At 36.3% G+C, this 25,740-nt stretch overlaps 4 protein-coding genes across 11 annotated transcripts; 2 read left to right on the top strand and 2 right to left on the bottom strand.

Moving 5' to 3' along the window:
* The first annotated feature begins 1,514 nt into the window (after nucleotides 1-1,514).
* On the top strand, nucleotides 1,515-6,344 carry LOC147539454 (serine carboxypeptidase 1-like). Its single transcript, XM_086639584.1, has 14 exons — nucleotides 1,515-2,253; nucleotides 2,364-2,509; nucleotides 2,723-2,799; nucleotides 2,920-3,042; nucleotides 3,343-3,445; nucleotides 3,531-3,568; nucleotides 3,658-3,759; nucleotides 3,998-4,078; nucleotides 4,207-4,449; nucleotides 4,631-4,696; nucleotides 4,781-4,896; nucleotides 5,338-5,451; nucleotides 5,587-5,632; nucleotides 6,045-6,344. The coding sequence occupies exons 1-14, from the start codon at nucleotides 2,108-2,110 to the stop codon at nucleotides 6,126-6,128; spliced, it is 1,485 nt and encodes a 494-aa protein (XP_086495710.1). The 5' UTR covers nucleotides 1,515-2,107; the 3' UTR covers nucleotides 6,129-6,344.
* A 496-nt stretch (nucleotides 6,345-6,840) lies between these two features.
* LOC147539455 (equilibrative nucleotide transporter 1-like) lies at nucleotides 6,841-10,957 on the bottom strand. Of its 7 annotated transcripts, none has more exons than XM_086639588.1 (4): nucleotides 10,606-10,957; nucleotides 9,002-9,063; nucleotides 7,984-8,560; nucleotides 6,841-7,838 (listed from the first exon to the last, which is right to left on the bottom strand). In XM_086639588.1, the coding sequence occupies exons 3-4, from the start codon at nucleotides 8,543-8,545 to the stop codon at nucleotides 7,108-7,110; spliced, it is 1,293 nt and encodes a 430-aa protein (XP_086495714.1). In that variant the 5' UTR covers nucleotides 8,546-8,560; nucleotides 9,002-9,063; nucleotides 10,606-10,957; the 3' UTR covers nucleotides 6,841-7,107. The 7 variants fall into 7 exon arrangements, with proteins under 7 accessions (XP_086495714.1, XP_086495711.1, XP_086495712.1 ...); XM_086639585.1 differs by having other exon boundaries at nucleotides 8,978-9,063; nucleotides 10,606-10,840; XM_086639586.1 differs by having other exon boundaries at nucleotides 7,984-8,572; nucleotides 8,978-9,063; nucleotides 10,606-10,715.
* A 2,647-nt stretch (nucleotides 10,958-13,604) lies between these two features.
* On the bottom strand, nucleotides 13,605-16,822 carry LOC147539456 (equilibrative nucleotide transporter 1-like). 2 transcript variants are annotated; one of them, XM_086644312.1, is made up of 4 exons: nucleotides 16,544-16,788; nucleotides 15,840-15,937; nucleotides 15,002-15,573; nucleotides 13,605-14,555 (listed from the first exon to the last, which is right to left on the bottom strand). In XM_086644312.1, the coding sequence occupies exons 3-4, from the start codon at nucleotides 15,555-15,557 to the stop codon at nucleotides 13,819-13,821; spliced, it is 1,293 nt and encodes a 430-aa protein (XP_086500438.1). In that variant the 5' UTR covers nucleotides 15,558-15,573; nucleotides 15,840-15,937; nucleotides 16,544-16,788; the 3' UTR covers nucleotides 13,605-13,818. The 2 variants fall into 2 exon arrangements, with proteins under 2 accessions (XP_086500438.1, XP_086500437.1); XM_086644311.1 differs by lacking the exon at nucleotides 15,840-15,937 and having other exon boundaries at nucleotides 16,544-16,822.
* Nucleotides 16,823-20,858: 4,036 nt separating this feature from the next.
* On the top strand, nucleotides 20,859-25,435 carry LOC147539457 (uncharacterized). The gene is made up of 8 exons (XM_086644010.1): nucleotides 20,859-21,083; nucleotides 21,524-21,547; nucleotides 22,129-22,234; nucleotides 22,727-22,795; nucleotides 23,348-23,841; nucleotides 23,987-24,248; nucleotides 24,434-24,642; nucleotides 25,126-25,435. The coding sequence occupies exons 1-8, from the start codon at nucleotides 21,079-21,081 to the stop codon at nucleotides 25,190-25,192; spliced, it is 1,236 nt and encodes a 411-aa protein (XP_086500136.1). The 5' UTR covers nucleotides 20,859-21,078; the 3' UTR covers nucleotides 25,193-25,435.
* Nucleotides 25,436-25,740: the final 305 nt, after the last annotated feature.

The raw sequence follows: 25,740 nt of genomic DNA on the forward strand, positions 1-25,740 counted from the left end.
AGATGAAGAAATCGAGTTGAAACGGTTGCTCTCTCTCGGTCTCAACAACTCTCGATTTCAAAATTAGGGCAGAATGAGAATGGTGGAGATTTGGGCGCGAGATTGAATAGTGACTGGTGGGTGCTTGCGGGTGCCTCTTGTACATCTGTACCGGGGGCTAGTAGAGGGTGAGTGCTAACAGCAAGTTGAACGGGTGCTTTTAGCCGCTCCCTTGTGTATTCGTTACGCTTAATCTAGGTGTCTACAAAATAGCAAACTAGTAAGACTTAAATAGTATACAATAAGCCAATAAGGCACTATTGAATTCTTGGCCGCTCTAGGTTTAGTTGGAACTGTCTAGGTCATGGTGGAGAAGCTTTTCCTTGTTTGTCTCTCAAAAGTCATAAAAAGTACACGCATCAGTTGAAATGATTAGTGACACTTTCCTTATTTTGTTATTTTTGGATAAAAGTTGTTACACTCATCATTCAACATATGCATGACCCACTAATACAGCAACAACAAGAAACCTAATCGACTAATTGGGAATTAGTCATGAAATCCTCTCCTTAAAGTTTTTGGGATACTTGAGTTCACCTTGTAAAGAAATATGAATTCTTAAATAATGCTTTTTTTATTTTACTCATGGTTTAATTCATGATTCCCAAAAACCAAGAATAATATCTAGCGGCCTGTTCTTTGAGGAATCTATTGTGGTTAGGGGACGTTAAGATTTTGGTGAACCAGATATGATTTCAATCGACTTAAACGACAATCTAATTTTTGTTTTCACACCAAAGCAGACTCACTAATAGGTCACTGAACTGCAGTCTGAGTCTAATCGTCCAACCGAAACAAATAGTATCTGTAAATATAGGAAAATTTATAGATTGGTGGCAAGTTCAACAGTCCACAAAGGTATTTGGAGTTTGAATCACGTTCCTCATTTGCAATTAAGTTTCAAGTCAATGTCCTATATCTTTTTTTTGGTGACAGATGTCCTATATGGTTAGCATGACCTTTTGTGACAAAATAATTTATAAGAAAAGTCTTTTTTTTCGGTTTGATTTGTTAATAAATAGAAACTTATAGGCAACAAATTAAAATTTACTTTATATACAAGGAAAAATTATGCACTATTGAAAAATGAAATTATTTTTTTTTATTAGTTTCAATATTCGGCCCCTCCCTTAACTAGTTTAAGGATTCGACCACCACCACCACTCACATTGAGGGATAGTAATTTTTTTTATTTTTTTTGTTGAAATAGGGATAGTAATTGATAAAGTAAAACTTTTTATTATGTTATGACGTTATTTTGCTTCCTTTTGTAGAACATTTCTTTTTCTAACTTAAAAAACTCATTAAAACTCTTATAATTTTTTTTTCTGTATAAATTTCTTATCAGTTTGAATTGCCCAAGTATTCATAAAGATATGCAAATTCTTGTCTCTTGAATGTAAATAACCAGGGAAAAGATAATAAAGTTATGATATTATTTCATGAATATATCCGACTTATTAAATGTTCAAAATGTCTTAAAATCATATTGTCATAGTGTTATTCAACTCTTGTAGCGTATGTAAAAATAAATATAATATGACTTTATTCTTCAAGAAAGTAAAAAAAAAAAATGAAAAAAAATGAAACTACTGTCACTGTGATATTTTTAGTTGTACATGAACAAAAAGAGAATTTTATAGGGAAAATATATCCGAAATCTTTCTCTTGAATTTTTATCTTTCTCCACAGTTTTGTTTCTCTTCATTCTCTTTCTTTTTGTTCTTTAAATTTTTTGTTTGGTAATTTTTTCATTCTATAACTTTTTTTTGATTTTCTAAGAAAAGATAACTCAAATTTCCATCCCTATATTCCTTGTTGAAATAGTTTGTTTGCTTGTTGAGATAGTTTGTTTGCCATTCAGTTCTCTGTTCCCCACTAAAGATGGAAAAGTTTAGTTTTCCCAACTTTATCTGTTGGTGTGCTTTTACTCAACCAATCTGTGCCCTCCCCCTCCCCCCTCTCTAATCACTAGTTAAATACACCAACCCCTATTGTTTGAGATCTTACCATCTCTCTCTCTCTCCTGTCTCTATTGTGGTGGGTGTTTATGTGTGGGAGGTAGTCAATGGCAAAATCCTTGCTATCTGTAGTATTGCTGCCTCTCTTTCTTTGCTTATTATTATTATCATTTTCTGAAGCAGCTCCAAAAGATGCTCTAATCACTAACCTTCCTGGTTTCAATGGCACTTTCCCTTCTAAACACTATTCTGGGTAACTAAAAAAAAGAATTTTCTTTGGTTTTTTCTTTTTGTTTGTGATTAGTTGATTGGGTTTTGAGTTGTATACTGAGATTTTGACTTTTTTTGAAATGGGTATTGAAGATATGTGACAATAGATGAGAAAACAGGAAAGAATTTGTTCTACTATTTTATTGTTTCTGAAAGAAACCCATCTGAAGATCCTATTGTTCTTTGGCTTAATGGTGGACCTGGTTGTTCTAGCTTTGATGGCTTTGTCTATGAGCATGGTAATCTCTCTCTATCTCTTCACAAAATTGGGTAGTAAATAGGTTTAATTTAATTTTGGAATTGATCATGTTTCTTGTTTCTTTCCTGATATTAGGAATATTTGCTTTATGACTAATGCCATAACTCATAAGAACTGGATTTAGAGATTCATTTGGTTTTGGATTCAATTTGATAGAGTCAACTTTATCAAAACTTTTGTTCCATTTTTGCAGGTCCATTCAATTATGAAGCAGGAAAGACTCATGGAAGTCTTCCTAAGCTTCATCTCAATCCAAGCAGTTGGTCCAAGGTAAACTACTTGAAAATCGAATTTTTTTCACTATTAGTAATTGAATTTCTAAGAAAAGTGGTTTTGAATTCGCCATATAGATTTTGACTTAAAATCTTACAAGTGTTATTGGTTTCTTAGGTTTCTAACATTATCTATTTGGATTCTCCTTCTGGTGTTGGATTGTCTTACTCGGAAACATCAACCGACTACGAAACTGGAGACAGAAAGACTGCTTTAGATACACACACATTTCTTCTTAAGGTACTTAATCGGTAAAGATATCATGCCAATATTCAAGAGATTTCCATGGACATAAAATTGAATAATATCTAGCTTGTATGGGTTTAATTTGTTTCTCATTTCGTCGATTTTTTCCACTATGGGTATAAAGATATTGAAATTTCAGAAAGAAGATATTAGTTAAGCGTTTTGAACTGTCCTTTTGTAGCTGAATATGTAGATCTAGATGTTTATTGGTTGCACAATAAACTAATTTTGATCTAACATACTACTAACTTACCTAATATGAGTTGATTGTGTTTCTTGATCTTCCTGGCGAAGTGGTTCGAGCAATACCCAGAGTTCCTTTCTAATCCGTTTTTCATATCTGGGGAGTCCTACGCTGGGATATACGTTCCCACTCTTGCTTATGAAGTTGTAAAAGGTAATTACTAATCGCAGATTTTACGAACTAAGTAAACTGATTCTTTGAAGTGTAATCATTTTGAATCCCGTTTACTCTTCGCCAGGAATCGATGCTGGTGTAAAGCCAGCTATTAACTTCAAGGTTTGGATTCTTATGGATTAAAAAGAACCTGTTTTTAGCAATTAGTATTATTTATTCTCTAAATTAAATACGAATTTTGTTTAATGAAGGGGTACATGGTTGGGAATGGTGTCACTGACGATAAATTTGATGGTGATGCTCTTGTGCCGTTTGCCCATGGGATGGGTCTGATCTCAGATAATCTATTTCAGGTAAGACGAATAACTTATGTTGTCTTTGATTCATGATCTGGATATGACTCTTTAGTTTTGATACGATGAATCGAGAAACCCAAAAATACATAGTTGTGGACATCGTTTCAAAGATAATTGTCTAGAATCTGTATATTTCCCCAAAATATTTCTTTCTCCAGAAATATCGGAATTTAATACCTTAGGTGAAACTGTATCCAATTCAATACTTACATAATCTATTCTCTGCATATTGTAGGAGGTTACAACTGCTTGTAATGGAAGTTTCTGGTCTCCGAGCACTGCCCAATGTGAAGATTTACTTCTCAAAGTCGATAAAGTAAGTCGATTCCTACTCTAATTCTCAATGTCGTTAACGATTCTGGGTATACAAACTGCGAGTATTCAAATGAATCGAGAAATGAAAAAGGGTGTTTTTATATATGAAGTTTTTTTTGTTACATCCAGGATGTGGCTGCCCTTAATGTCTATGACATACTTGAACCTTGCTACCATAGTCCAGAAGCAATAGAGATGAAAAATAGTAATACAAGGTTACCTTCTAGTTTCCGAAGATTAGGTGAAACCGATAAACCTCTTGCAATTAGGAAGAGGATCTTTGGTCGAGCTTGGCCTTATAGAGCTCCAGTGAGAGATGGAATCGTTCCAATGTGGCCACAAATCTTGAGCAGCCAGAGTGTTCCATGCACTGTAAGTCCTTCGGATGGATATCCTTTTCAAAATTTGTTTCATCTCCAACTTTTTCCTTCTACCAAAATTTCCTTACTTTTCGTCCTCTTATCGTTGTTCTTGAATACTGAAAAGTATTAGAATTTTCTCGAGTTTCTTTTCCTGTTATTATGTTGATTTCTGTTTAAACTTGAATTCACAGAGTGATGAAGTTGCGACTTCATGGCTTAACAATGATGCGGTTAGGAAAGCAATTCATGCCCGGGAGGTGAAATATATACGTATTTTGACAGTTTAACAAATTATAAGCAGCATTGTCTATTTTAAGCTCATTTTATATTTCAAACACTAGGGAGACCTTAAATGGGAGCTTTGCACGGACAAGATCGAGTTTTCTCATGATCTAGGAAGCATGATTCCTTATCATAAGAACCTTACTTCCCGCGGATATCGAGCACTTATATTCAGGTATCCTTCCTTACTGTAATGTCATTTCATCGATGCTATTAAAACTATTACATTCTTGACACACATTAGTACTCTTTTTAAAAAAGATTCCCATATCGGATACTGATACTCGTATTCATGTAAAGAATATTGAATGTGACGTTAGTAACCAAGACAAGAATATATATATATATATATATATATATATATATCGTCTGTGTGTACTGCCATTTACGTGTCTCGGAATTTTTTCTTTCGATACCCAACACTTACGTATCGAAGACCAATACTTTTACTGGTGGCCATGTTACATATATCAAAGAAGGCCCTGGTTAGGAGCTATAACTCAGTTCTTGAGAAAGTTTGCTTCTCTACTAAGAGTTCATTTTTTTGTTGAAAGCTACGGGTTATCTTCATAGTTAATCCTTTCAAATGCTTTATCTTCGTCTATTTGTTTTATAGTGGTGATCATGATATGTGTGTGCCATTTACTGGGAGTGAGGCATGGACTAGATCACTTGGATATAAGATCCTAGATGAATGGAGGCCTTGGTTCTTCAAGGATCAGGTTGCTGGGTACGTAATGTTCATATCGTTTAATAAGTTAAAGAGACCTATCTGAATTATCATCGCTACTTAAATTTAGCATCTCTTCTTTTGTGTTAGTGAACTCTCTAATCACGATTTATCGGTCACTTTATCTATTTTCAGGTTCACACAAGGCTATGAGCATAATCTCACCTTTCTCACCATGAAGGTATATATACTTGCATTCGTGATCTTCCCCCTTAGAATTTACCTTTGTTTTTAGGAGTCATTCGGTCAATTGTTCTTAATTCCTAGTAACTTTCTTCCTGTTACGAACTCTCATTTCTTGATGGACTGTTTCAGTAAGCTCAAAGTCAAAGTCTAAAAAAACCAACCCGCAAGTATTTCAATAAATTGTGAAACAACCCAAGAAACAGTACAAACTACATATCAGTTACATTCTTTTTGCTTGTTAAAGCTCACGAGTGAGCTCGGACTAGCCCAAGCACTCCCATAGATAAGTAGCGATACGCTAGGGTAGGGACTCAGGGCGTGGGCCGTTAATGGTGAAAAGCTTTAGTGAATTCATCAAATATTTTTCATTCTATGTTATAATTTTGTTATATAAACTTCTGGTGCAGGGAGCTGGGCATACTGTCCCTGAATACAAACCAAAGGAAGCATTGGCCTTTTACGACCGATGGTTATCTGGAGAAAAGATATGATAAACAAGTCTGAATATATAATTGCGATAATTTTTTACCTTCATAAGGAGCAAAAGAGCACATTGCCCATCCATTGTTATCTTCAAGTAGATACTTGTTTTCAGCTTAATTAGGAGTTACCTTTCCTCCTACTATGGTAAGGAAAGAAATGACATTATGATCTGATTCAATGTTGATTGACAAAAAAGTTAAGTCTGATTGAATTGTTTGGCAAAATATTCCCACCCCCTTTCCACCACCACCACCATCAACCACCATCAACCACCATCAGTTAATGGAACTTGAATACGTCGGGATAACCCCATGGTTGTAGAGGAGGCATGGTCAATTCATAAGTAGGAGCGAAATTCACCTCTTGAGCTAGTTTTTGGGGTGAGACAAGACTACCCAATAACGTTAACCGTATAAACGTGAGAAGCTTCACTTCTTGAACTCGCTTTTAAGTGAGAAGCCTTAGATCAACCAATATAGCATCACAGGCGAACTTCACTGTGATGCAAGTTCAGTTGATGGAGCGCGCACCAAGGAGCTTCTCAAAGAAAAAGAAAAGAAATGGCATACGAAATATTTGTGCCTACGGAACTCAAGTATATTTTCGTGATAAAAAAATTTCATCGAGACCTCAATACTTGTATGGAATCTAGTTAGGAGCAAGAATATTAAGAACCAAACAATCCCCCATAAATCAATAAACCAAAGCTGAAATATACAGTTTTATGGCTAAACACATGAGACTTCCATTCTAATTGGAATAACAGTGAATTCAACAAACCAGAATTAGCAGTTGAAGATATGAACAAGAACAAGAAATACAGAAGCAACTTCTATGACAGGATAAAGTAAAAAAGAGATAGTATTCTCCGTTCCTTATCCGGTTCTTTCAAGAAATAACAAATTAACTTGAATTTGTCTATCAAGACTGAGAGAATCCCAATGACAACTATATCATACTTACATGAATACAGGAAATTTTCGAAGACTAGATGACCCAAGACCAAGCTACTACAGAACCAGCTGCCAGACCAACGATAAGATAAAGAACAATCACGATTCCTGCAGTTTCAGCGTGTTGTATTTCGACTGCTTTCGGAGCCAAAATCATCAAAACGCTTGTTAAATATCCATTACTCAACCCTAAAATACAGGTCAAGATCAAGACTGGAATCTCCGTCCGGAAGAATTCAGGACCATGAAGACAACCATAAAAGAGAGGATAGAAAAGTAGCCTAGCAAAACAGGAGCCGACAGCTACATTTAAATTCTTCAGGAGATAGACTGCGGTTAAAAATTTACCGATCAGATCAAACACATTATAACCCGTAATGAGAAGGATAGGGTACCAGTCCTTTAGGATTTGAGAGTGTACATCTTCGGTAATGTATCCTGGAAATATTGATAATGTCACAATGTAGATTAGAACGATTCCGAATCCATGCCACTTGACTCTACTTACTACGTGCCCTAATGTTGACCTCCATGAAGACCTTCCGAGTAAACCTTGACCATTTTTGTCCTCGTTAACAGCTTGAGTTTTTAGATCCTTGTAATATCGGATAACGGGTAATCGATCTGCTATATTGTGGAAAACAATGCAGATAGCTAGGGCTATAATTCCAACTACGAAGTACATAATTGCACTTCCTCTTAGACCATATGTATTTTGTGGAAACATGGATTTCGTTACGATCCTCAAAACCGAAACAAGCACCCCTGCAGTCAAAACCCAAATTTCGAACATGACTCTCTTGATCTAGGTCTAGCCTTGTGAAATTACATGAAGTTTCTTTCATGCATATTAAACAAAACCATTATATATATGGAAAGTGTTGGATTTGGAAATACAACAATTACTTACCAGAAACGGCGGTTCCAGCCACAACGGCTTGCATGTATCTTTCAGGTAACTCGCCAGCAGATCCAATAACACCACCTTGAACCAAAGCATCAGCCACTCCAGAGAGTGCGACGGCTGTGATGGTAACCCAATATCCAGTATAAATACCAGGCCGGCCCTTGATGTAGAACACGTCCATGAGCGGGATGGTCAGAAGTGAGACCATGAAGAGGACAAGTCCCACATTGATACGGAGATGAGAAGAAGTCTTGGAGGAATGCTGGTGGTTATGGCGAGCGGAAGTGCTAGCAATGACAAAGAGAAGGAATAGAAGAGTTACGGGCATGTAGACTAGGGCAAACACCCGATCCACACTAGAGTCTGGGTAAAGATAGCTGAAGTAATCGACGGCAGTGATGAAGGCATTCCATGGGAGGAGAAACCCCACTCCTAAAGTGAAGTATATGATGTACGCAAAGTGGAAGGAATCCTTAGGAATCTCGTTACCCGTCAAAGGTGTAAGAAGTTCTTCATCTGCTCTGTTGTCTATGTCCCTTTTGCCGCTACTGTTGGAAAACCCCATCTCAGCAGAGTCTTACTGTAGATCAAGCCGAAACACCAACTAGTATAAAGTTAACAATACACCAGTAGAAAATTAGTCGAAAGTAACATACAAAGCCACTTCTAAATGATAGATCATACAGCTTATACCAGCTATTTTTCCAAAACTTGGAACCCCAAAAGGCACAGAATGGAAGGAGAAACCTTCAACCGAAGATTCAAAAACTATAATTGCAACTTCCTCATTTACAAGACCAGGGTGATGATATTCATAAATATATCGCTCTACTGTGTTATGCTGATTCTGATCATGAAATTAGAGGAGCTTAAACAAACCTTAAAGGCTTAAACCATGTTGTTAAGATCTCAGCTTGAGTTAAGCAAAATATAACATGAGTGGAAAAGAAAACAGATATACTAAACCTGTGAAAATATAGAAGAAAGAAAAACTTACACTAGAAATTTAAGCTTGGCTCACTTCAACAAGAAGACGATCGCACAAGGCCACTCAGAATCTTTAGACAGATCCCCTGCTTTCTGCTGTTAGCAGGTAGATCAACTATCCATTCTGACATTCCAATCATGCGAACGATATGTGTGTGTGTGTGTGTGTGTGGCACAACCACACATATATATTTGGCTGAAGAAAGAACTAGGATACTTCATCAAGTTAGATGCATACACAATGACAACCAAATACTAGTGAAGCTAGTTTGTATGTAATTCAAGTGGAACAACCGATCAGTGGTCTCTACACTAACATGTACGCTTTCTACCGATGAGACCATCCGTTTCCCTCTCCCACCTTTTCTCTACTCCCTTTTTCTTTCTTCAACTCGTCTTTTTATCTCTCATCTTGTCAATCTCTCTTTCTATTCAAGTTTCTGTCAACCACCTACCACCAATCATGAAAATTTGGTGGATGAAACTTCCCAACACCACCACTAGGGCTATGGATCCTAACCGACAATGTTTTCTCTGTCAAGTCCTATTATGTTTCTGTCGCACATAGGGAGAACAGTCAAACAAGGTATTCAAGCTGATCCGGAATAATACGACTCCTTTACGGGTAAACTTTCTGATTTGGGCTGCCTCCATTTTGAAGGTACCAACAATGGAGTATGGACAGCCTGAATAAGAGAGGCTTCATGTGGGTGAACAGGTGCAACCTTTGCAAGAATGGTTTCGGGAATACTGTTCATCTACTGCTTTACTGTCCTATCGCCAGCAAACTGTCGACTTTCTTTCTCATCTCTTTCAAGATTTGTTGGTTCTTCCAAGATCGACCAACGTCAGCCTATTACAATAGGTAGCATCCAAGTTTCCCTCAAAGAGCCGATCTCTTTGAAAATCCTCACCGCAGGTGATATTTTTGGTGCGTTTTGGATTTCAAGAAACAAGGCTATATTCAATGGTAGATCAGTATCCACAAAATCGATCATTCATTTGATTCAAAGGGACCTCTTTCTTCAGTCTAGGGGAAAGGAGTGGGCAAAGTTACTAACCTTGGACTGCCTGACCTCCTAGAGGGTGAGTTCATTATACCATTGTAAATTCTTTTCTTCTAATAAATTCATTCCAAGCTTCAAAAAAACTACTTGATTTTCGATTTGAGAGCAAAAATTGCTTACTACCTCATCGAAAAATGTAAGCTCCTTGGAGAAAAACATAGTTTCTTAATCTATTCAAAAGTTGATATCTAAATTATCAAATTTTCAACATATTTCAAACTTAAATTCATATAAAAGAGAACCTTTATCACTTAGAACAATAAGTTTAATCCCTAACTTTAAATCATCTAAAAGTCCACCATCATCATCATCATCAAGCAAACCACATTATGAAATTCACACCAACACTCAACAACTTAAGATATCTAACCTTTTTATCTGCTTCAAAATTTCATTTGTGTTTTTTATTGAAAAATCTAACTTTGATTTAAAATCTTAAGTTTGATAATTATAGTTCAAATCTTAAGTTTGATTTGGGGAAGTACCCAAATTCTGGATTGTGGAAAGAAAAATAAGTAATCCCTCATAACGTAATTAACTTAATTTGAAGATTAAGGGTTCGGAAACTTACAGGTAGTTGTGGTTCTTCCCGATTGCAAATGGAGTGAGAGAGAGAGAGAGTCTTATCGTGGAGCTGTTGACGTTTTTTGCTGTCAACAAACACAGAAAGATAATTTTGAGGCACCTCGCAATTAAAAAAAAGAAAGATAGATGTCCACCACCTTTGGTGTGGTAGGACATCGTTCTTTAATCGATAGCATCTTGGGAGCGAGCTTCGGTGGAAGCACTTTATCACCAAGATTTATATAATGTAATTTAAGCACTAAATAAAATATATATTTTGGGGCTTTAAGCTCTTTATTGTCGAGTTTTAGGCCTCTTTAATTATTGGTTTAACTTAGACGGTAACGTAGATCGCAGTCGATTCTTAAAAAAAAAGATCTAGATAGGTTTTTAAACAAAAATTATACATCCCTGATAGGTAAGCCGACAAATTCAGCATCATGAAGCCCCATCGAACGCCTTGGAGTCACCCATTTTCAACAAGAAAGAGAAATTGGCGTGAATCCAACCGTGGGATTGAGATTCACACCAAATTCACGCTCATTTGTGGGTTTGAAGTCTTTTTCTAAATTATGTAGGGCTCAAATTGAGAATAAAAAAAAGGCTAAAACATTAATCCCTAGATTTCTCAAATCTTTTCGAAATGCCCCAATTCCTCTTTCTTCTTCCTCGCCCTCTCCTTGTTACGGGTTCCAGCATATTAATTCTGGTTCGCGTATGTCACTACCCAAAAATAATACCTATTAGCAATTATACAGTATTCTAAATCTTAAGAGTCTCAGGTCCGGTTCTATAATACAAAGATCCAGAATCAGAACCTATAAAAGCGCGGTTACTCATTGAAACACCGATATTTGCGGTTTTCCTTTTAGACTTATTATTTAATCATATTTACTATTAAGTATAAAGGTTATACTTCATTTGAAAATCTACTTATTCTTACTAGAACTTATTTAATGAGAGATTGATGGACAAATTGTTAAAATTTACAACAAATTTTATAATTATATGTTCGAAGTGGCTATAAAATTTGTTATTAAATATATTTTAATGGTTAATTAAGAATGTTTTACTAAGCGATAAACTCAAATGACGTAATTAAGATATAATCTATTATATTAAAACAACTCAGATATTTAGGGGATAAGTCTGATCGTCCCTTTTATTTTAGAGATTTGACTGGGAGCACATCTGACGGATGATATAAAAACTAAAATTGGTTAGAATATCTCTCCAATAACAACTTTCCACTTATGTCTCTCTACCCACTCATTTCTCCCCTATTTATAAGTCGGTTGATATTTCTTCCTTGCAAATATCATGTGATCGTAGGATTAAGAGATTAGCGGGGAGTTGTAACCGCTTTGAAGTGAATAACACTATATATATATATATTTATCCTAAGTCCTAACAAAGATTTGGTATCTTTTTCAAAAAGTTTCACCATTTTCGATTATATCCTTCATCTGCTCTATATCTCTCGGTCAACTTCAATTTAGTGAACAAATGGTTACAAGAAAGATCAGTGAAGTAAAGAAAAAAAAGTGTAGAAATATTTTCTTCAATCTTCACTATTTGTATTTTTATTTTCTTTGGTATTCATGTTTTTTGTTTTGGTTTACATTAGTTGTCATTTATGTCTTTAGGGAAATTTATTTTTGTTGTCATCTACTTCTCTGGAGAAGTGAATAGTAGTCTTTTGATTTCTTTTTTATAATATATTTTTCCTTTTCTGATATATGATTTACCACAACGGCGTTAGCCAAAAGGGATCTACCCCGCCCGTAGGGCGGGGTGGGAACCTAGTTAACATAAAAAACAAGTAATGTATACTTACAAACTTGCAAAAGTATCAATATACCACCTTTTAAAGTCGGGTACCCATCAGATCGTTATTTCGTACCCAATCTATTATATTAAAACAACTCAGTTGGTTATCCAGGGATAAGTCTGACCGTCCATTTTATTTTATAGATTTCGTTGGGAACACATTCGACGGATAGTATAAAGCCTTTTTATGCAAATAGACTAAAAAAGAAGGGTATCTATGCAACTCAGTCGGTTATCCAGGGGATAAGTCTGACTGTCCATTTTATTTTAGAGATTTGGTTGGGAACACATCTGACGGATAATATAAAATCTTTTTATGCAAATAGATTAAAAAAGAAGGGTATCTATGTAAATCAACCAAAATAACAATTAATTGTTTTTGAATTTTCAGTTACAATCTCCCTAAAATAACCATACCTCAGAAATCTTCTCACTCACGATTGCACATCCACTTTCCCCTTAATTTTAGTGATTCAGTTAGACTTCTAAGTCAGTTCAAAATTTTGGCTCCTACATTTCTTCCATAAACATGGTTCTATCTCTCCTCTTTAAACACACGGTACTCACTCTCCCCTGCAATTCTTTATCCTCTATTGATTTTGGAATACGATTTACAAATTAAGGGAAGTTAATGTAATTTATGTTGTAATTTAAATTTATTTTTCTCCTCCTCGGAGGCGTTAGTCAAGAGGAATCTTCCTCGTTCGTAGGACGGGGAGGAAACTTAGTTAATATTGAAATCTTATTGGTTCCAATCCAATAATACCATTTGGGTACTAAATCTTTATTAGGTAACAAAATAAGGCCTCAAAATCGACATAAATGATTTTTATTCTGATTTGGTTTCAGGTAAATGGATATTGAATCTTTATCGGGTTGCGGGTTGCCGACCTTTTGCTGGGAAAGAAGGGTGAGATGGCAAGATGAAGTAATGAAATGGGTACTAAATCTTTATTAGGTGAGAAGTGATGAAATGGAGGAGAGGAGAGTATTTCCGTAAAAATTTGAAACTTTTTTTTCCCTTGGCAACCAAATCGAGTTGTCGAACAGATACAGAGCCAAACGGTGAGTTAATCATAAATTGGGGGACCAAATAGAATAAATCCTAAATAATAAACGTGATGAGCTGACAAACTAAAGAAAAACTGCCACATTATCTCGGAGATCCAAATTGAATTTTGTTTTAGAGAAAATTTATAACGAAAAACTCTAAAAATCCCATGATCCGTTTCTACAGTCTGATTTGCTTAATGTGACATTTAAATCTTGAATCTATCTATATATATAGACAATCTTCGATAATTTCTTTGAAATCAACGCAAAAATGAAGAATCAAAATCCAACTCGAGCAGAACTATATACAAAGATATATACGAAAATGGTCCAAGGATTAGATGAGCCAAAACCAAGCTACCACCGAACCAGCGGCTAGACCACCAACTAAGAACAAGACCATGGCAATTCCTGCAGTTTCAGCATGTTGTAACTCAACAACTCTAGGGGCCAAAATCATCAGAACACTCGTAAAGTAGCCATTAGTCAGACCAAGAAGAGAGGTTAGAATCACAACAGGAATTTCTGTTCGAAAGAATTTAGGACCATTCAAGCAAACATAGAAGAGAGGGTAGAAAAGCACCCGTAAAGTGCAGGCAGTGATCGCAACCTTTAAATCCTCGAGGAGATAGATTGCAGTAAGGGACTTACCGACGAGATCGAACACATTAAAGCAAGTAATGAGAATGATAGGATACCAATCCTTTAAGATCTCAGAATGAACATCCTCCGTGATAAATCCTGGAAATATCGACAGAGTTACAATATAGATGACGAATATCCCAAACCCGGACCACTTCACCTTACTTAGAATATCCCCCAAGGTTGACCTTCGGCTCCATGAAGACTTTTCGTGTTGACCTTGACCATCAGGGTCTTCATTTACCATCTGCATTTTTTGATCCTTGTAGTATCGGACAATAGGTAATGTATTTGCAATATTGTGGAAAATAATGCAGATGACCATGGCTACTATGCCGACTGCGAAATACATCATTGCACTTGTTCTTAGACCATAAGTATCTTGTGGAAACATAGATTTGGTTATGATCCTTAAAACTGAAACAAGCACACCTGCAATAAGAAAAAGAAAACCCAAACTTTAACATGGACAGTTCCATACAATTGACGAATCAGATTTTTGTGAAATCTAATGAATATAGAGTGGAAAAACATAGAAAAATGAAGTACACCGACTTGTAGATAGGTGTCATTCGTGGGTTTTGATTCCAAATCAATTGAAATATGTACGAGGGGTTAAGGGTCTCCAAGTGCACAATCAATTGTGCTCAAATACCATAGCATTCCTTTCATTGAAGCATTCTCTTTAAAAAGTTTTTATTTCGTCATGGTTTACGAGTTTAGAGACAATCTATAGTTGTGTCAAGATTTAAATCTTTCTGTTCCTAACTGAGGAACACTATAATCGGTACGATCGGTGGGAACTTTCTTGTTAAAATTGGAAAGAATTTATGCCTTACCATGTATCCTTAACGGTGTAAATGGAGGTTATTACTTACCAGAAGATCCTGTTCCAGCCACAACGGCCTGAGTGTATCTCTTAGGAAGCTCACCGACAGATCCAATAACGCTACCTTGAACCATGGCGTCAGCAACACCTGAGAGCGCAACAGCAGCAATGGTGACCCAGTATCCAACATAAAGACCGGCCGTTCCCTTAATGTAAACCAAATCCATGAGCGGGATGGTCATGAGCGAGACCGTAAAGAGAACAAAACCCATGTTGATTCGAAGATAAGAAACAGAATTCTTGGACGAATTATTATGAACAGAGGAGTTGGTGATAATTAAGGTTAGGAAAAGGAGATTGACGAGCATGCACACAAGGGCAAAAACCCGATCCACACTATAGTCTGGGTAAAGGTAGTGGAAGTAATCAACGGCCGTGATGAAGGCATTCCATGGGAGGAGATATCCCGCTCCAATAGTGAAGTAGATGAAATATGTGAAATGGAAGGAGTCTTTCGGGACTTTACTGCTTGTTAGATTAACTAGAAGCTCTTCACCTTCTCCATCTTCTCCGACCCTCCTATCTCTGCTGTTGGAAAACCCCATTCTTGAATTGTTTTACCTACAAACGGAAGTTGAAAAACAAGATAAGATAGAGTATAAAACATATTGAACGTAAAGAAGTTTACTTCAAACGCCAACTTATAATCATGAACCACCCATTATACAATTGATGCTCCAAAGTTTAGAATTCATGAGACTTAAAAGCTGCGAGCTTTTGAAACTAAACATCCATGATTATTCTTGCTCACTTTTTAACATTTACCAGAGACCGGAGTAGGGTTTTAATATTCACAAGTATAGACCCATTAAAACAAATTCATTTACCTCCCACGGGTCTAAGCTCGAGCTAGGTAAACATAACATGAGCCGAAAGTAAACCATCAAAAATCAGCTGCACAGAATTAGGTTCTATAACTTAGAACCTAAAAGAAACAGAGAAAAACTTCGCTTTTTGATCCTTAAAGCGTGAAAGCCACAAACTTGAACATTGGTCTTAGTAGAAATAGACAACCCTAAAACAAATTGTCCAACATATTCCCTTGATTTATATAATTCCATCAACAAATTAACAAACATGAGAGGAACCCTAATTATGCACGACGTTACACCATTCAACTATAAACTTCGACAAAAAGTGTGATTACACATGTTCTTTTCATCAAATAGAATATAAGCTTTTGCTAGAACAATATCCTAAATACTATAAAATCACCATAACAATGAGCTCCAAGAAAGCAAAAAAGGGTCAACTTTTACACATTTTCATACGTCAATTTCAACACCCTAGCACCTAAAAATAAAGTAAAATCACCATCCACCACCATCTCAAGATTTTTTAGATGATAAATTCAAACCCACTTAGCTTTCATCATCTAAAACCCATAATCAGTTTATATTTATCATCACCATCTGTTATCAAGTAAGAAAATACTCTTAATCTCAGACACTTTATACTTAAACTATGACTAAAGAACAAGCAAGAAGTTTTTTCAACCTAAAAATTCAAGATTAGAATTTAGTTACATCACCTTATAATAGAAGAATCATAGTTTCAATTTCTCCAAAACTCAACTTTCTATATTCAAATTGCTTTCTCAAATCCATCCAAGTTCATCTGTGGGTAGGAAACTTAAACATAAATATAAAGTGAAGACTTTTGGATCTCTCTCTACAAATTGAACTTCTAAACAAATTGTATTGCACTTCCAGGAATTATGAGTCATTTGACTTGGGACATAATTACTAATTATTTTCTAAGAGTGCTACTCTGCTCAAATTTTGGAGCTGACCACAGCCCAATAAATAGTATTGTTCTTTATTTTTAGAGTGGATTTGGTTGGGGGTCGGTGAATCTTTTGAGCATGAAAATTTACCATGTTTGTTGTCACGACGACCCAATAATTAAGGGGTAAATATACGAACAACCAATTATCTTATACGAACAACTACTTTTTGGTCCGGTGCAAGTCTACTATGTTTAACTTAAGGTTGATATTTCGGGGAAATAAAGATATTTTCCTGGGAAGACAGTTTTGGGTGGAAACAAATTATTTTTGTTTTCTCCAAACACTACCTACTTCTTATGTTTTGATTTTCTTCTTCCACCTTCTTCCTTCTCACCAACATCAATTCCGGCGGTCATTATTCCCGGCGACAACAACTCCGGTCATCTATCTCCCCCCCTCTCTCTCTCTCTCTCTCTCTTCATCCATCTCTTTTATCTTCTATCGCTATCCTCTTTTTCTTTTATTTTTTTATAGTTCCCGCGAAGGGACCATTCCCTTCACCAGAACTTAGAGTGAGAAGAGAGATACAGAGGAGAGAGAGAGTGAGAAGAGAGATAAGGTGCGTTTGGTTTGAATTTTTTTGGTTTTTCACTGTCGTCTCCGGAAACTTTTCTGTTTTCCCCAAAACAGTGGCCTAACTTAATTTTGATTTATAAGACGACAACTCTATAAGACCTTAAATTTTAAAACAGTTATTGACTTATTGATCTAGGATCATTAATAAATACTATAGTTAAAAATATAAAAATCTAACTGTCATTCATCTTCATCTTCTAATATATCCTCCAGCTTCTTATCTTTTCCTAGCCCAAGATGAATTTTCAAGAAAATGAACAAATCAAAGCCAAGCTCACCACTTAAATTTCAGTCAAGACCAACAATACATATATCTAGAGAGAAGACAATCAAACTAGCAATTAGATGAAAATGATACACCCATCTAGAGAGAGAAAAAAAGAAGAAAATTTTAGTCAAGACCTGCAATACATATACCCAGAACAAAAAACTTGAGATTTTAACCTCACGAATAACTTTTTTAATTGTTTCTTTGTCCAATGAGTGGGTCAATATTGTTGTAGAGTTTCTGGAGCTTTGATGAACTCAATTGAAGAGAGATCCCCGAAACAGTAGCAGATCACTGCTACTATTTCAGGGGAAACCCACGACTCAGTGTTATTGTTCGTAGCTTTTAACTGTCGTGTGTTTTGGGTTTAAACCGTCGTGTGTTTTGGTACCAAACTCAATTTTTTAGGGTTTTTTTATTTATTTTAAGGGGTATTAGGGTTCATATTTGGGGAAGATTCAAACAAAAAACTAACAAATTTGATAAAAAAAAAAAAAAATCTCAAATTTAAGTGTTATGTTAGAATAATGAACAATGTCTTGAAAACTTTTTCCTCTCTACAAATTTGTTGGTGATGAAGAAGTAGTAAATGAAGAAGAATAAAGTCTAGGGTTTATGAAAAGAAAAAGAAGAGAAATCGTAACTCATAAACATTTAGAGTTGAGCAATGAACACCCGAAAATTGCTACATGGTCTCAGCCAAAGAATGTTTCACGATGGCAGTAATAGAACTAGACTTTAGAGCAATGCCTTCCAAAATAAGCATTACCAAAGTTAAGCGAAACTTAGTTAAGAAAGAAACCTAGGCAGAGCTTGTCTTAGAGAGTAGAAGTATAACAAAGTCCAGCTACTACCCGGTAAAGGGCCAGGACGACAGTAACGGCCAAAAAATTGAGAGATTTGAATTTCATTTAATGTAAAACTCCTAAAGGGATGCCTAAATTATATTTGTCTGGAGCCATGCATGAATAAATGATGCATTTTTTTAAGTTATTGTGCAACAGTTATGCATTTTTTTTTTAAGTAAGCCCTACTCTGGCTACCCACCGATTAAGCCTTGATCGTCCAGAAAATAAGCCTTGCACCGGTAGGCCACACATTAAGTCTAGGTCCAGAAGGTAACCTATTAACCACAGCTACAGCAGGCCACTGATTAAGTCTTGCTACATCAGGCACAAAGTAAACCTTGCTCTGACATGGGACGGTTTAAGTCCTGCTCCGCCAGTCGCAGAGTAAGCCCTGCTTTGTAGATCACTAATTAAGCCCTCCTTCGACATGCCATAGATAAAGTCCTACATCGTCAGACATAGGAAAAAAATTATGCTTTGTTTGACACTGAGAAAAGCCCTACTAGCTTAACACAGATTTCTTTTTAGCAACCCAAGCATTCCACAAAATATCTTATTGGTCTAACGACGGAATAGGCAAACCATAACCAGACCACAAAAAGCTCAACTACTCTGGTGATGGAACAATGAGACAATACCCATGCCACCAAGAAAGCCCTTTTAGTTCGACGATGGAACTGTCACATCATTACTAGGCCAGAAATAAATCTTGTTAGTCTGACTATGTAACATTCATACCATAACAAGCCACAAACAAGCTTTGTGAGTCTGACGATGAAATAACATACCATAACCGCGGCACAAGAATAACCCTGTTAGTCTGACGTGGATCAGTCAGACAATAACTTGGCCGCGAAAAAATCCTGCAAGTATGATGATAGAACTGTCAGACCATAACCAAGCCACGAAAAAGTCTTGTTAGCTTAACACTCTTCAACTATCCATGCACCAAGTCATGCTCTGCGAGGCACACACAGACCCCTGCTCCGCCAGACACCAAAAACCCTATGAAAATAGAGCCCAACCCAATGGCCTTATGAATAACGACAAACTTCGAAAAACCCAACTTGTAAGCACGAGTAACGTCTTATCTTGTTTATAAGAGCATCAACATACCGCAACCAGAGGAACGTGAACCAAAATTATAAGAATCAACTTACTAGTCTTACATTATCTTCACTATCTTTTAACACTTTTTGTTTGAGAACTGGATTGTGTAGGTGAGTCAAAAAGCACAGTGGAGAAACTTGGATAAATGACATGACGAAGCTTATAATTTACAGGGTCAGTGTCATTTCAAAGTTCGTCCCGAAAAAATAGAATTTTAAAGTTTAGACCCGAAAAAGTAAAAACTGTAAAGCTTATAATTTAGAGAGTAGAAGTCCGACATGAACTTTCGGCTCAGAAATTAAAGGGTTAGAGCAGAAATTTCCAATAAAGTTTGGTCGTTGGTCGAGCAAGACTCTTTGTTCAAAGGTTCTGATAGTCCAAAGTAGCGTTCCTTGGCTCAACGTCTTCAAAATATTTTATCCATAAATAACAATCAATGTCTTTATCCACTATCCCAAGTTTTAGAGCATGAGTGCTCTGTTGGAGATGCTCTAAGTCTTGGAGATAGGGGTGGGAATCGGGCGGATTTGGGCGTTTACGAGCACTTGAAACATCGGGTCGGACACCAGACTTCATTGGTTATTAGGGTAAACGGGTTAATCAGGCGAACAATTTTGAATTTTTCCTTGCCCATTCGCCCAAGTCCGTTAAGAAACTCGGGTAATTCGAGTATGAGCGGACGAGTAGCGGGTAAGTCCATGACTTGAAAAAGCTCATTTCCTCCTCTCCATTTATGAAGTTTTCAAACACATTTCCTAATTGTAAAGAGGCAATGTGGGACTAAAACTAGAAATTATTTGTGTTATTCATTTTAGAAATTTAATCCCACATTGAAAACCAGTGAAGATGTGATAATATAAACTTATCCCACTTCTTGCTCCTTTAAAGTCAAATACTACTTCACTAACCCACTGGGCTTGGGCCATTGCAAAGTAATGCATTAGGTTTGTGTCATTACCCCTAAATATATTGTTCACCATCTCAACTAGACCTAGCAACATGGATTGTTGGGCTTCATCAACCCAAAAAATTAATGTAATTTGGTTAATTATCATTCGGTGACGCTAAGTGGGGAAGGCATGGGGCGGATGTGCGGATAGAGGTTTTAACCCATGCCACCCACCAAAACTTAGTGGACTGGACGGGTTGTTTCCGAGACAGGCGCTGACGTCCATGATTCTCGTCGGGCTCGGGCTCGGGCTCGGGCTCATGGGCATAATCCCACCCCTAAGTGGAGATATCTCTTATGGGGTAGTTTGCCAATTCTAATACTATTTGGCTTTTGTATAGCAATAATTTACATCCGTATACGAGTCCTTCCTCCGTTAATTTCACACATTAATAACCCAGCTCTCTTTATAAATATCTTCTTTCTCTTTTCTCTCTTCATTTTCCCTATCTCACGAACCAACCCCATACTCTCTCCCTATCTCCCTATCTCTCTCTCTCTACAGATCTTTATCGCTCTTTGTTTTATGAGGTAATATGTTTCTCCTTTCATTAATCTCAGATCGACTACTGTTTCTTCCTTTTAATAACTATCCATAAAATTCCATGATTTCACGATCTTGAATTTCATTATTTCATTTGTATTTGTTCACGAATTGTTTGTATTCTTCTTATTGGATTTTGTTTTGTAAATGGGTTTTCTTACACGTCTTTTAACCTTATGATCTGTTAGTTAAGATTGTTTTTCGTTGTCTCTGATCCGTAAATATGTCATTTTTAGGGTTTTAGGGTAGTGGGTTATTTAGGGTTTTTTCAAAAGATGGAATCTTTGATTGTGGGTCGTACTCATTTGTATCAAAGTATGATATTTTCACTGATTCTGGTCTCTTTCTTGATGTTTTTTTTTGATGTAAGGTGAGAGTTTAAGAGTTTTTGTTGTTGATTTATTGACTGTTTGTTCATCTTTTTCAGCTCGAAGGAGAGACCCACACTCGGGTATGTATTGTTTTTCTCTGTTTAATTTATATTTAATTGCTCTTGGGATTATTGAATAATACGTCTAGTTACTAATACGAAGGACTACGAGATTAATTATATCTGAACATGGAGTAAAATTAAGCTAATTTGTAGCTAAAAGCTTTATACCGGGGTCAGTGTTATTTAAAACACGATAATGGAGATGTTTATAGGTTGATCTAGAGAGAAGGAAGAAGAACGATCTTCCATTTGTCCCATGAAATGTGTCTACCATTTTCTACGATGTTGCAACAAAACATTGCTGTAAGAATAAAAATGTGAGTGTTCTAGTTTGTAGGTGTTCAGCTGGAGCTCCTTCGTATTCGAGACAGCAAAAATACTAAGAAATTATCCGCTTTACATAGTTTATTTTAGATTTCGTTAATTTAACCATATAATACTGAATTGATGGGTATTGATACTGATAGCTATTGCAGATCTAAAGGTATTTTTTACGCTGAAGTGGAATTACTAGCTTTCTTTTACTTGATTTATATCTTCATAGTTACAATATTTTTGTTCCCTTTAATGCCCTAAAAGTTTATTTGATGTCGTTTCAGTGGTACGCGGATTAAGACCCGCAAAAGGAACATTGCAGCGCCTCTGGACCCTTCTGCATTTGCAGATGCAGTGGTCCAGATATATCTGGATAATTCCGGTGATTTGGTACATATTCCTACGTATTTTTAATACTTCATGTCATAGTTGTTGCGCTTAAATAATGAACTAACCTTGGAAAAGCGCATTGCAGATGCGCTTATCGCAATGCGGTATTCTTTTGCTTTTTTTTCACATGTTGCAGAAAAAAAAAAAATTCATGACACTTTTTAGGGAATAAAGATTCATGTTACTTATCTAAGCATGTCAGAATACGGCAACAGTTTTGAATCATTGATTACATCAAATTATCTAAAAATAATAAGTTTTTTCTTAAGATCTTTATTTTTCGACTGCATCAACTGCAGATTAAGAGTGACAGTTCCTCCTGCTGGGAATTTGTTTCCTTTTCTTAGTTTTTGTTCTTGGATTCCTAAGTTTAATTGTTATAATATACATGAAATTGGGGTTTTTTTTTGCTGTTTGCCTTTAGGATTTTCTTGATCTCTGGTAGAAATTTGGTAATCTTGACATGCCTGATCAGGTATTTCCTACTTTCAGGAACTAGTTGCTAAGAGTATTGAATCGTCAGATCTTAACTTCTCAAGATATGGTGACACCTTCTTTGAGGCAAGTTTTTGATACATAGAATGCTCTCTTCTAAATAAATTTTGTGCTTATTACTTTCTCAGTACTCTATTTTCATTGTAATATTAATACTCTTAATCTTCTAATGAGGCATATTGGCTACTAGTTATTAACTTAGTGATCTATTTTGTTTGTGAATATCAACTTAGTGTCTAGTGAAATGATTCTTTATCTATCACTGTCCGTTTTGAAGAATCCAAGTCATCCATTTCTAAATTCAAAACTCTATCCATTTAGACATTTCGTAAAAGAAAGTTATGTGTTTCCCTGTTACTCCTGTACGTAAAGTTCCTCGAAAGTTAAAGGCTTAAGAGGGAGACTAAATGATATTTTGTAACGTACACGAAAGAACTCATTCATTCACCTTGTGTCCACCCATTAATTTATTACTTTCTTCATCAAATCATACAATTGACCAAAGGTTCTTTCTTAGTTTGATCTTGACATTTTGCTAATTGTGGTATCAAGGGTGACTCAAAGCAAGCAAATCAGTTTGGTCTATTGTGGTATTCACATCTGATGATCCAACTGCAGGTAATATTCACTGGTGGCCGGACTCAACCTGGCACAACCAAGCCTGATGAGGGGGAGCGTCACACTTACTCTGTCTTAGATTGTGACCCAAAGCGTGAAGCTATTTTGCCATCTGTCCTCTACATACAGAAGATCTTGCGCCGAAGGCCTGCCCTTATAAAGAACCTCGAAAATGTCATGCAAAAATTCCTCCAGTCTTTGGAGCTTTTTGAGGAGAATGAGAGAAAGAAGCTTGCAATTTTCACTGCCCTTACCTTCTCACAAAAGCTCTCTGGGCTCCCCCCAGAGACAGTTCTCCAGCCACTTCTGAAAGATAATCTTGTGGCCAAGGGACTTGTGCTTACTTTCATAACAGACTTTTTTAAAGAATATCTGATTGATAACAATGTCGATGATCTGATTTCACTCCTGAAACGGGGTAAAATGGACGACAATCTTCTTGACTTCTTCCCCTCTGCAAAGCGCTCTCCTGAAGGTTTCTCTGAGCATTTCACGTAAATCCTTTAGCCTATCTTTGAATTTGACTTTTTCTTTTTAACAAACTTCGAATTTGACTTTAGTTACTAGAATTAAATAACCCAAGGCTTATTTAGTTACTGGAATTGAATAAATAACTCAAGGCTTATTTTTGTTGTTCAGCAAGGAAGGACTGGTACCTTTGGTCGATTACAATGAGAAGAAGATGTTTGAGGTTAGGTTGAAGGAGATGAAATCTGCACTTACTACAATGATAGCTGAGGAGACTGATATATCTGAAGTCATAGAGACTGTTAGTCAAAGGGTTAAGGATGCCAAGTTACCTGATATTGAGATCGTCCGCATATTATGGGATGTTTTGATGGATGCTGTTCAGTGGTCTGGTAAAAATCAGCAGCAAAATGCTAATGCTGCTTTGCGTCAGGTTTGTTTGACCCTATATTCTTACAGATTATTCTTGTTTTTTATTCCATATTGATGCTAATGGCAAAGCAGATTCAGAGATTATCTTTCTCTGGAGCTATATGTTAACTCTTCGGAAGGAATCAGTTAATCTTTTCAAGCCAAGAATAACTTATTTTGATGGTTATATCTTATTGTTTTGGTCAGGTAAGGACATGGGCTAAACTACTAAATACCTTTTGTACAAGTGGAAAGTTGGAACTAGAACTCATTTACAAAGTTCAGATCCAATGCTACGAAGACGCAAAACTGATGAAGTTATTCCCTGAAATCATAAGATCTCTATACGATCAGGATGTGCTCGCAGAAGACACCATTCTCCTCTGGTTCCGCAAGGGATCAAATTCTAAGGGCAGGTATGGAATTGAGACTATTGAACAAGTGCAATCATATAAATCGTCTCATGCATCTTGTATTCTCATGTTTTATGGTTGATGGCATATGCTTCTTTAGAAGCTTGTGGAGTGTATGTATAGAGACTCAATAAGTTGATATGGGGTTCATTGATGGATATGTGAAGAGTGGTGAGAGTATATGCGGATTTTGTAAATAAAATAACAAAACGAAAAGCATCATATGTTGCATTACCGGCTAGATTCTTAACATCTGAAGTCGAGAAAAGTCTTTTAGGCCCCGTTATATAACTCTTTGGGTGCACCAACACTATCGGAAACTAACCCCCTGAGGTTTTATCTAATGGCCCGTGTCTTGATGATGTAAACACTCACAAGAGGGGCATTATCTTCCTGGGTTTCATTAGTTCTGAATTTATTTGTTTACAACTACTTGATAGGTTTGACTACCTGAGTCCATGTTTTGATGAATGAACGATTTTACAGGCAAAACTTTGTGAAAGCTCTGGAGCCATTTGTGACCTGGCTGGAGGAAGCCGAGGAAGAAGATTAATCAAAGAAAGCACATTATGGAAGACCATCTATTCTGTCTCCCCGATCTTACAATAGCATCCCTAGTCTGAAGACACTTTTTTAACTCTTTTAAGAACTCTCTCTTTCTCCCTGTCTCTACTTGCTGCTACCTGTTAGTACTGAAAATGTCAGATTTTCCTATTTTTGTGTTTTAACTTATTTGTCTTCTTACATTGCTCATGACTCTCAAATGGTTTGTTATGGTTAAAATGAACTTGTTCCCTTTCTCTCTCTCCATTATTTGTGAGGGTGAAAGTCTCAGCCTTGATCCGTGCCCTTTAGGTATTGAATGATATTAACTTTTCTGACTGTTTAGAAGAAGATGTATGTTAAGGCGGACTACTTGAGCATTTAACTGCAGCCGGTGAATTTGAGCGAAGACAAATTTTTTGTTTTTCTTTAAGCTAGCAAAAACAAGTTGAATGGAAGCATTCCATTTCAGATTGGGAACTTGGGTTCCTTCCAGATCAAGTTGAATGGAAGCATTCCATTTCTTTAAGCTACCAAAAACAAGTTCAGCTATTTTTT

The sequence above is a fragment of the Eschscholzia californica genome, unplaced genomic scaffold, assembly GCF_041429995.1.
Source record: "Eschscholzia californica isolate CP2 unplaced genomic scaffold, dmEscCali1.0.p SCAF_5, whole genome shotgun sequence".
Classification (NCBI taxonomy): domain Eukaryota; kingdom Viridiplantae; phylum Streptophyta; class Magnoliopsida; order Ranunculales; family Papaveraceae; genus Eschscholzia; species Eschscholzia californica.

Excerpts from the sequence above, each read along its gene's own strand:
- LOC147539457 (XM_086644010.1), top strand. Across the intron at positions 21,548-22,128 it reads AAGGAGAGACCCACACTCGG|TGGTACGCGGATTAAGACCC; the intron begins GTATGTATTGTT and ends ATGTCGTTTCAG. Across the intron at positions 24,249-24,433 it reads CTAATGCTGCTTTGCGTCAG|GTAAGGACATGGGCTAAACT; the intron begins GTTTGTTTGACC and ends TGTTTTGGTCAG.
- LOC147539456 (XM_086644311.1), bottom strand. The coding sequence starts at position 15,557 with ATGGGGTTTTCCAACAGCAGAGATAGGAGGGTCGGAGAAGATGGAGAA. Across the intron at positions 14,556-15,001 it reads GGCTGGAACAGGATCTTCTG|GTGTGCTTGTTTCAGTTTTA; the intron begins GTAAGTAATAAC and ends TTCTTATTGCAG.
- LOC147539455 (XM_086639588.1), bottom strand. The coding sequence starts at position 8,545 with ATGGGGTTTTCCAACAGTAGCGGCAAAAGGGACATAGACAACAGAGCA. Across the intron at positions 7,839-7,983 it reads GGCTGGAACCGCCGTTTCTG|GGGTGCTTGTTTCGGTTTTG; the intron begins GTAAGTAATTGT and ends TTTTGACTGCAG.
- LOC147539454 (XM_086639584.1), top strand. The coding sequence starts at position 2,108 with ATGGCAAAATCCTTGCTATCTGTAGTATTGCTGCCTCTCTTTCTTTGC. Across the intron at positions 4,079-4,206 it reads TACTTCTCAAAGTCGATAAA|GATGTGGCTGCCCTTAATGT; the intron begins GTAAGTCGATTC and ends TGTTACATCCAG. Across the intron at positions 4,897-5,337 it reads TATCGAGCACTTATATTCAG|TGGTGATCATGATATGTGTG; the intron begins GTATCCTTCCTT and ends TTTGTTTTATAG.